Below are 11,478 nucleotides of genomic sequence, written 5' to 3'. Positions count from 1 at the left end.
TGGGGAAGGCAATGGTTACTGTACCCGGGCCGGGACATACCAAGGTGGGGAAGGCAATGGTTACTGTACCCGGGCCGGGACATACCAAGGTGGGGAAGGCAATGGTTACTGTACCCGGGCCGGGACATACCAAGGTGGGGAAGGCAATGGTTACTGTACCCGGGCCGGGACATACCAAGGTGGGGAAGGCAATGGTTACTGTACCCGGGCCGGGACATACCAAGGTGGGGAAGGCAATGGTTACTGTACCCGGGCCGGGACATACCAAGGTGGGGAAGGCAATGGTTACTGTACCCGGGCCGGGACATACCAAGGTGGGGAAGGCAATGGTTACTGTACCCGGGCCGGGACATACCAAGGTGGGGAAGGCAATGGTTACTGTACCCGGGCCGGGACATACCAAGGTGGGGAAGGCAATGGTTACTGTACCCGGGCCGGGACATACCAAGGTGGGGAAGGCAATGGTTACTGTACCCGGGCCGGGACATACCAAGGTGGGGAAGGCAATGGTTACTGTACCCGGGCCGGGACATACCAAGGTGGGGAAGGCAATGGTTACTGTACCCGGGCCGGCACATACCAAGGTGGGGAAGGCAATGGTTACTGTACCCGGGCCGGGACATACCAAGGTGGGGAAGGCAATGGTTACTGTACCCGGGCCGGGATATGGGCTTGATGCATTCGGCATGGTATTCCAGTGAGGTAGCACTCTAAAGTGCATCTGGTTCGCCCTATAACAAGGAGCCAAATACACCAACATACCCTGCCTCCAGCACACATACACACAAGGAGGCATGACCTTACCAGGGTAGATGACCTTAGCCGTTAATAAGACGTTAAACAAAATAAAACCTACCAAACTATTTCTCAAAGTCTCCAGGGTGCTTTGATGATGTCATTTCACATTGTGGAGAAATTGAGTTACAAATGGTGCAGATTCTGTTGGTTCTTATTTTGAGTACAAGTGAAGGGTGCATTATGATGATGATGGTTATGATGATTGTTTTGTAGACACTGAAGGACCTGGATGGTTGTGATGAGTATATGAAGCATTGTTCCAGAATCATGGGAGTGGTGGGCATGTACAGCCATAGGTAGGTGTTCTACATCAGTATGTACAGCCATAAGTAGGTGTTCTACATCAGCATGTACAGCCATAGGAAGGTGTTCTATATCAGCTTGTACAGCAACAGGTAGGTGTTCTACATCAGCATGTACAGCCATAGGTAGGTGTTCTATATCAGCTTGTACAGCCATAGGTAGGTGTTCTACATCAGCATGTACAGCCATAGGTAGGTGTTCTATATCAGCTTGTACAGCCATAGGTAGGTGTTCTACATCAGCATGTACAGCCATAGGTAGGTGTTCTACATCAGCATGTACAGCCATAGGTAGGTGTTCTACATCAGCATGTACAGCCATAGGTAGGTGTTCTACATCAGCATGTACAGCCATAGGTAGGTGTTCTACATCAGCATGTACAGCCATAGGTAGGTGTTCTACATCAGCATGTACAGCCATAGGTAGGTGTTCTACATCAGCATGTACAGCCATAGGTAGGTGTTCTACATCAGCATGTACAGCCATAGGTAGGTGTTCTACATCAGCATGTACAGCCATAGGTAGGTGTTCTACATCAGCATGTACAGCCATAGGTAGGTGTTCTACATCAGCATGTACAGCCATAGGTAGGTGTTCTACATCAGCATGTACAGCCATAGGTAGGTGTTCTACATCAGCATGTACAGCCATAGGTAGGTGTTCTACATCAGCATGTACAGCCATAGGTAGGTGTTCTACATCAGCATGTACAGCCATAGGTAGGTGTTCTACATCAGCATGTACAGCCATAGGTAGGTGTTCTACATCAGCATGTACAGCCATAGGTAGGTGTTCTACATCAGCATGTACAGCCATAGGTAGGTGTTCTACATCAGCATGTACAGCCATAGGTAGGTGTTCTACATCAGCATGTACAGCCATAGGTAGGTGTTCTACATCAGCATGTACAGCCATAGGTAGGTGTTCTACATCAGCATGTACAGCCATAGGTAGGTGTTCTACATCAGCATGTACAGCCATAGGTAGGTGTTCTACATCAGCATGTACAGCCATAGGTAGGTGTTCTACATCAGCATGTACAGCCATAGGTAGGTGTTCTACATCAGCATGTACAGCCATAGGTAGGTGTTCTACATCAGCATGTACAGCCATAGGTAGGTGTTCTACATCAGCATGTACAGCCATAGGTAGGTGTTCTACATCAGCATGTACAGCCATAGGTAGGTGTTCTACATCAGCATGTACAGCCATAGGTAGGTGTTCTACATCAGCATGTACAGCCATAGGTAGGTGTTCTACATCAGCATGTACAGCCATAGGTAGGTGTTCTACATCAGCATGTACAGCCATAGGTAGGTGTTCTACATCAGCATGTACAGCCATAGGTAGGTGTTCTACATCAGCATGTACAGCCATAGGTAGGTGTTCTACATCAGCATGTACAGCCATAGGTAGGTGTTCTACATCAGCATGTACAGCCATAGGTAGGTGTTCTACATCAGCATGTACAGCCATAGGTAGGTGTTCTACATCAGCATGTACAGCCATAGGTAGGTGTTCTACATCAGCATGTACAGCCATAGGTAGGTGTTCTACATCAGCATGTACAGCCATAGGTAGGTGTTCTACATCAGCATGTACAGCCATAGGTAGGTGTTCTACATCAGCATGTACAGCCATAGGTAGGTGTTCTACATCAGCATGTACAGCCATAGGTAGGTGTTCTACATCAGCATGTACAGCCATAGGTAGGTGTTCTACATCAGCATGTACAGCCATAGGTAGGTGTTCTACATCAGCATGTACAGCCATAGGTAGGTGTTCTACATCAGCATGTACAGCCATAGGTAGGTGTTCTACATCAGCATGTACAGCCATAGGTAGGTGTTCTACATCAGCATGTACAGCCATAGGTAGGTGTTCTACATCAGCATGTACAGCCATAGGTAGGTGTTCTACATCAGCATGTACAGCCATAGGTAGGTGTTCTACATCAGCATGTACAGCCATAGGTAGGTGTTCTACATCAGCATGTACAGCCATAGGTAGGTGTTCTACATCAGCATGTACAGCCATAGGTAGGTGTTCTACATCAGCATGTACAGCCATAGGTAGGTGTTCTACATCAGCATGTACAGCCATAGGTAGGTGTTCTACATCAGCATGTACAGCCATAGGTAGGTGTTCTACATCAGCATGTACAGCCATAGGTAGGTGTTCTACATCAGCATGTACAGCCATAGGTAGGTGTTCTACATCAGCATGTACAGCCATAGGTAGGTGTTCTACATCAGCATGTACAGCCATAGGTAGGTGTTCTACATCAGCATGTACAGCCATAGGTAGGTGTTCTACATCAGCATGTACAGCCATAGGTAGGTGTTCTACATCAGCATGTACAGCCATAGGTAGGTGTTCTACATCAGCATGTACAGCCATAGGTAGGTGTTCTACATCAGCATGTACAGCCATAGGTAGGTGTTCTACATCAGCATGTACAGCCATAGGTAGGTGTTCTACATCAGCATGTACAGCCATAGGTAGGTGTTCTACATCAGCATGTACAGCCATAGGTAGGTGTTCTACATCAGCATGTACAGCCATAGGTAGGTGTTCTACATCAGCATGTACAGCCATAGGTAGGTGTTCTACATCAGCATGTACAGCCATAGGTAGGTGTTCTACATCAGCATGTACAGCCATAGGTAGGTGTTCTACATCAGCATGTACAGCCATAGGTAGGTGTTCTACATCAGCATGTACAGCCATAGGTAGGTGTTCTACATCAGCATGTACAGCCATAGGTAGGTGTTCTACATCAGCATGTACAGCCATAGGTAGGTGTTCTACATCAGCATGTACAGCCATAGGTAGGTGTTCTACATCAGCATGTACAGCCCTAGGTAGGTGTTCTACATCAGCATATACAGCCATAGGTAGGTGTTCTACATCAGCATGTACAGCCATAGGTAGGTGTTCTACATCAGCATGTACAGCCATAGGTAGGTGTTCTACATCAGCATGTACAGCCATAGGTAGGTGTTCTACATCAGCATGTACAGCCATAGGTAGGTGTTCTACATCAGCATGTACAGCCATAGGTAGGTGTTCTACATCAGCATGTACAGCCATAGGTAGGTGTTCTACATCAGCATGTACAGCCATAGGTAGGTGTTCTACATCAGCATGTACAGCCATAGGTAGGTGTTCTACATCAGCATGTACAGCCATAGGTAGGTGTTCTACATCAGCATGTACAGCCATAGGTAGGTGTTCTACATCAGCATGTACAGCCATAGGTAGGTGTTCTACATCAGCATGTACAGCCATAGGTAGGTGTTCTACATCAGCATGTACAGCCATAGGTAGGTGTTCTACATCAGCATGTACAGCCATAGGTAGGTGTTCTACATCAGCATGTACAGCCATAGGTAGGTGTTCTACATCAGCATGTACAGCCATAGGTAGGTGTTCTACATCAGCATGTACAGCCATAGGTAGGTGTTCTACATCAGCATGTACAGCCATAGGTAGGTGTTCTACATCAGCATGTACAGCCATAGGTAGGTGTTCTACATCAGCATGTACAGCCATAGGTAGGTGTTCTACATCAGCATGTACAGCCATAGGTAGGTGTTCTACATCAGCATGTACAGCCATAGGTAGGTGTTCTACATCAGCATGTACAGCCATAGGTAGGTGTTCTACATCAGCATGTACAGCCATAGGTAGGTGTTCTACATCAGCATGTACAGCCATAGGTAGGTGTTCTACATCAGCATGTACAGCCATAGGTAGGTGTTCTACATCAGCATGTACAGCCATAGGTAGGTGTTCTACATCAGCATGTACAGCCATAGGTAGGTGTTCTACATCAGCATGTACAGCCATAGGTAGGTGTTCTACATCAGCATGTACAGCCATAGGTAGGTGTTCTACATCAGCATGTACAGCCATAGGTAGGTGTTCTACATCAGCATGTACAGCCATAGGTAGGTGTTCTACATCAGCATGTACAGCCATAGGTAGGTGTTCTACATCAGCATGTACAGCCATAGGTAGGTGTTCTACATCAGCATGTACAGCCATAGGTAGGTGTTCTACATCAGCATGTACAGCCATAGGTAGGTGTTCTACATCAGCATGTACAGCCATAGGTAGGTGTTCTACATCAGCATGTACAGCCATAGGTAGGTGTTCTACATCAGCATGTACAGCCATAGGTAGGTGTTCTACATCAGCATGTACAGCCATAGGTAGGTGTTCTACATCAGCATGTACAGCCATAGGTAGGTGTTCTACATCAGCATGTACAGCCATAGGTAGGTGTTCTACATCAGCATGTACAGCCATAGGTAGGTGTTCTACATCAGCATGTACAGCCATAGGTAGGTGTTCTACATCAGCATGTACAGCCATAGGTAGGTGTTCTACATCAGCATGTACAGCCATAGGTAGGTGTTCTACATCAGCATGTACAGCCATAGGTAGGTGTTCTACATCAGCATGTACAGCCATAGGTAGGTGTTCTACATCAGCATGTACAGCCATAGGTAGGTGTTCTACATCAGCATGTACAGCCATAGGTAAGTGTTCTACATCAGCATGTACAGCCATAGGTAGGTGTTCTACATCAGCATGTACAGCCATAGGTAGGTGTTCTACATCAGCATGTACAGCCATAGGTAGGTGTTCTACATCAGCATGTACAGCCATAGGTAGGTGTTCTACATCAGCATGTACAGCCATAGGTAGGTGTTCTACATCAGCATGTACAGCCATAGGTAGGTGTTCTACATCAGCATGTACAGCCATAGGTAGGTGTTCTACATCAGCATGTACAGCCATAGGTAGGTGTTCTACATCAGTATGTACAGACATAGGTAGGTGTTCTACATCAGCATGTACAGCCATAGGTAGGTGTTCTACATCAGCATGTACAGTCATAGGTAGGTGTTCTACATCAGCTTGTACAGCCATAGGTAGGTGTTCTACATCAGCTTGTACAGCCATAGGTAAGTGTTCTACATCAGCATGTACAGCCATAGGTAGGTGTGTTACATCACGTTTTGTGATGTTTTTGCAGAATCATAGCTGTTGGAAATTTGGGTATTTGAAAACAAACCTTACAATAGTTGGAATTGAAAATAAAATAAAACATAGTTGTATAAGAAAAAAGACCTCCAATATTTCCATCTTGTATAGGTTCAAATAGAGTACATGTAGTTTTTAAATATTGGTCCTTTTGATTAATAATGCATTTCATTTTATAATGTAACTTGTGAAAATTCTCAACTTTCCTAGTTTTGTCAATTATTTTCCCAATTTGCATCCTCGATATCCAGGGCTTACCCTGACTTACAATCTCTACACCCCTGGAATATGTCATAGCAAAACTGAAGGTTCAGTTTGCACCACCTTGTTGATGAGACAAGAAGACTAGTTTGATCCTTTGATGTACATCAAAAGAATCTCGCAGTCGCGTAACAAAAATTCACTGACTTTAAAGTCGTGTGTCATCCCTTTGTAAATTTTAAAGGACAGGTATCAGCCTAGTGATTGGTCAGGTTTTTTTTTTACCTCAAACAATCAAACAGCAGTCTTTGTGCCTTTAATTTTGCTATGACATATTCCAACGGTGCAGAGAGCGTTAGTGAGGATGCCCAATTTGAACCCAGGGCTGCTTAAAGAATTACCCTGATCAATCCCTATGGTTCTGTCATAATTTGTCCTGTTTATATTCTAAATATTGTAACTTTTACAATTTCCTTAGAGTTCTATATAGAAATATTTTATTGTATCTCTATCACTTATAAAATGACATTTCCTCTCAATAATCCTATAGAAATGTACTGGTGTTTTTGTAGGGAACTGACTTCGGTGGGAGTTAAGGTAGTAAAGCCAGCAGCGGGCTATTACATTTTCCCTGATTTTGAGGTTGTGAAAAATAAACTGAGGCAGCGTGGGATTGAGACATGTCAGCAAATGTGTGACGCCATCTTTGCTGAAACATCTGTAGCAGTAAGTTATGAGAATTAGATTTAAAAAAAAAAAAATACATGGTAGAATCTATCTTAAGAGACGAACAATACTTTTATATATTATTATTACATGAATCATATGATAAATCATATTTAATTGATAGACAACACTGCTAATATTTTATTTTCATTTCCAGCATAATTACAGACAAATGTTATGCTGTAGAGATCAATTTAAGTCTTCATGGCGTGTAGTGATCTGTCTTATACGGAACGTTTGCAAAAACTCTCACTACCAACGGTAGCATATAGGCGACCACGTGGTGACATGATAGAGGGATATAAAATAATTTCCGGGAAATATGACAGGTCAATGAAGGGTCAAGCACACATTGACATAACTGTAAGATATATGAAGGGTTTTCAAGGTTGGATGTGAGGAAATATTCTTTCACACGGATAATTGTAGATATGTGGAATAGCCTTCCATTTAATGTTGTAAATGCGATTTCAGTTAAACAATTTGAGTACGAACTTGATGAACATTGGAAAATTCACCCACACAAGTATTCAAAGAAAAAATCAAGCTGTGAACTTTAAAATTATAATTGAGTATACTACGAGCTGACTATCATAGGATTGTTAATCCTGTACATAGTTCATGTATATTGTCAGAATAAACCTGTGTGTCTGTGTATAGTACATGTACACAAATGTACTGTGAAATCAGTAATTTTCAAAGTATTTTTAATTTCTTTGATTTTCTGGGTAATCTTTCTCCACAAATTCATAGGTCCACAAAGTATTTACAAGTTTGATATAAAGCATTCTCTGTATGAGTGGGTACTCATAATCCAGGAAAACATGTAAACCTTGGATTTTTTCTTTTCTTTTCGGGAAACCACGAAGTTTGCGCCCCACAAAAATATCTTATTTCACAGTAATCATCAAAACAGAGAAGCATTTATAGTTAAAGTATATATGTAAAGGTCAAACTTGAAATCAGAATTGAAGAAAGTGCTAAAAATATCTAGAACCTGTCTTTGAGAATCTTTTTCTGTCAACAAATGAACACCAACGTGTACCCTACTTGTTTTCTACAGCTAATGGCAGGTGGACCTGCTTTCTTGCGTCCGGTCGACGAGTTGACCACTCGTCTATGCTTCGTTCCATTTGATGGTAAAGCCGCTTTGGCTGAGAGTCGGACACTTGGACTGGATGTTGAGTTACCTACGAATTTTGTAAAGGAATACTGCACACCTGTGTATGATGGAATACAGGTAAGTTAAGAATTCAGGTAACTTATGATGGCCTCACTTTGGTTCAGGCTGTGGTAGATTGAAGATGGACCAAATCTGTCTGTGTATCAATGAAGTAACAAGGGCACTTCCTCATTTCTGATTGGTTGATACTTTCTGGACTAATCAAATCTGTTACCTGTAAGTGAGCAAGATCGGGTTATCTCAGTTCAGGGCTAAGATGTTGTAACAAAATCCCAACCGAGGTTTTAGCCAAGGTTGGGATGTTACAGAATCTTAGCCTGAGACTGAGATAACCCTGTCTTGCTCAGTTACAGGTAATTCATTTTTTTCTCACACCTTTACCTTTGATTTCTATTTCGCTAAAACCACAAGTTCTCATCTGGGACATCAAAGGCATATGGTCCAATCACTGATAAAGCTTCGGCGTAAAAATGAAGTCTGTCCTTGCTAAGAAGACAACATATTTCAGTGTAGATCATTTTTTTTCTACAACATCGTGAATCTAACAACATCAAACGATGCATATAATGACCAAACAAAACACTTTTTTTTTACAAACTTTTATCAAATTTAAAATAGATAATCCAGAGTTCTGCAGACACAGTTTTACTCCACAGACAGTGGCATGATATTTGGGCTCAGGGTACCAAATATTGGTAGTTATTAAAATGAAGACAATGTTACCTGCATCAACCCTTAAAACATGCTGATATATGTTTACTGCTAGGAGTAGCATAGTAGTTATCTCTCCTTTGATATGGACCGATATAAGGAGTTATCCCCCCTCTGACATCAACTGATATAAGGAGTTATCCCCCTCTGACATTGACTGATAAAAGGAGTTATCTCTCCTTTGATATCGACTGATATAAGGAGTTATCCCCCCTCTGACATTGACTGATATAAGGAGTTATCCCCCTTCTAACATCGACTGAAATAAGGAGTTATCTCTCCTCTGACATCGACTGATATGAGGAGTTATCCCCCCTCTGACATTGACTGATATAAGGAGTTATCCCCTCTATGACATCGACTGATATAAGGAGTTATCCCCCCTCTGACAATGACTGATATAAGGAGTTATCCCCCTTCTGACATTGGCTGATATAAGGAGTTATCCCCCCTCCGACATTGACTGATATAAGGAGTTATCCCCCCTCTGACTTCGACTGATATAAGGAGTTATCCCCCCTCTGACATTGGCTGATATAAGGAGTTATCCCCCCTCTGACATTGACTGATATAAGGAGTTATCCCCCTTCTGACATTGACTGATCAGTCCTCTGACATTGGCTGATTCAAGGTACATATTGTATATTGAGTTATATCCCAACAATTAAATTGTATTATTGTTTTTGTTTCAGGTCTTGAAGCAGTGGGTAACAAAACAGTTGGAATCCTAGATGTACACGGCATTCAACATCTTGAGCACAGTACTGATTTGGGAAAATGACACTGAAATAGCTAGATTAATCTTGACCCAACATGGTTGCTGCAAAATATTCCTATAGATGTTTTGAACAATGTTTATTTTGAAATTGTTAAAATGCTTATGATGACCGACAACAGGTTTTTCATAATTTGTAACACAGTTCAAATTTCCTAGATAAAGATAACATTATTTGTTGTAAAAGTATCTTCTGTTTTTAAATGTTCGTAAGCAATAGATTTAATCAAAGGACAAATCTAGGATATCTAGGTTAGCTGGAAACTTTCTTGTGACATTTCAAGACTATGCCATATCATGTCGACTCAGTAAAGTGCATGTACATATGTGTTTGAAATCACTACTGTAAAAGAGGAAAAGTTTGAGGAGTGAAAATGCTGATGTTTAGCCGCACCGAGTAAATTAGCATGGAAATATCCACCTGCGTATATATAAAGATTATAAAGACAATATAACGATTTCAGGACCAATGCAATAGTTCCCAAACTACAATCAGTTTATAGAGACCAGAACATCTTTACACACAAAAATCGTGGGGGGTCGAGTGATTAGGTGGAAGAAGGTTAGTAGCTATATAACAACATAAGGAGACTGATGTGTGTTCAGGCTTCAGCAGCTGTTTTACCTGGTAGCTGTTTGTTTACATCTATATCTCGTTTCTCATGATGATGCTATGGAGTTTCTGAAATCCTTCATTATGAGTTTACAACAATTTTGTTATTAACTAAGAGGTCTGTCGTGGAACAAAGCCTGGAGATGTTATAGGATGATGGTGTATTAAACACAAGATGAAAAAAAATCAATCAAAGTCTTGCATTGTTTCTATTTGTATACTGTAAATCGGACAATTTTTTGCCTAGTAAAACTTTTTCCGTTCTCCCATAAATTCAATTTTGCACCCGGTGTAAAGTTCGCTGTTCACATAAAATTACTCTGTATATTATGTTGCCTACCTATATTCGCTGAAATGATAAATTTGTCTTCATTTTGGAGGGTTTAAAACGAAACTGCAGCACAGATATTCCGGCATGCAGTATTCTCTCACCCTCTCAGAGTGATAATGACAAATTACAATACATCCAAGTCAATTAAAAGTCAAAATCACTGAAGTAAAAGACGGTAGTTCATGCAATATATCTTTGTTCAATTCTAGGAGTCAATGGATTTGATTTAGGTAGAAGAATGAATGAATTCAATATTTGTTTTGTAATTGGATATTTCATTGCTCAAAGTCAAAAAGGCAGTCCATGATGTTGATGATATTGTTCAAAACAGGACTCTCTGCATAAATGGAGGTCACAGTTTGAACAGCCAAACACAGTTTCTTTTCGTTTCTTTTCACCACGTTTGGTGCACCATTTGCATCTCCTGTTCCTTTTGGTGAAATCCCCAATCAGTTGCTTGGCAATGTCGATGCGGAAATCCAACAAGGGATAGCGCTTTTCCCTTGGTTGATAACCAACAGATTCCTTCATTACAATGAATGCGTTGGTGATGCATAAGTTAATCATATAAAATAACAAATACTTCCACCATTTCTTTGCTGGTCTCCCTACGGGTGTTTTAGCACGAAGCTGTTTATTTCTGTCTACACCTCATGTATTTATGATAACCTTCCACAGGGAGTGATCTGTTAATTTCAATTCTAGTGCCATTTCTCAATCTCGTAAATGTGGAGCCTTCACCTGTTGGATTTGAGTTGGTAGACAGGAAATGTACCTGAAAA

At 41.8% G+C, this 11,478-nt stretch overlaps 1 protein-coding gene across 1 annotated transcript in view; it reads left to right on the top strand.

The window, feature by feature from the left end:
• The window catches only part of LOC110442412 (aspartate aminotransferase-like), a 37,399-nt gene extending 26,854 nt beyond the window's left edge, over window positions 1–10,545 (top strand). The window contains exons 9-12 of the mRNA XM_021486008.1: window positions 1,012–1,094; window positions 6,930–7,083; window positions 8,147–8,323; window positions 9,670–10,545. Coding sequence (XP_021341683.1) covers window positions 1,012–1,094; window positions 6,930–7,083; window positions 8,147–8,323; window positions 9,670–9,708 — 453 coding nt within the window. The 3' untranslated portion in view covers window positions 9,709–10,545. The remainder of the gene's footprint in view (window positions 1–1,011; window positions 1,095–6,929; window positions 7,084–8,146; window positions 8,324–9,669) is intronic.
• Window positions 10,546–11,478: the final 933 nt, after the last annotated feature.

This window comes from Mizuhopecten yessoensis, unplaced genomic scaffold, assembly GCF_002113885.1.
Source record: "Mizuhopecten yessoensis strain PY_sf001 unplaced genomic scaffold, ASM211388v2 scaffold716261, whole genome shotgun sequence".
Taxonomy (NCBI): Eukaryota; Metazoa; Mollusca; class Bivalvia; order Pectinida; family Pectinidae; genus Mizuhopecten; species Mizuhopecten yessoensis.
The sequence above is the reverse complement of the archived record's forward strand: the minus strand, read 5'-3'. Positions and strand labels throughout refer to the sequence as shown.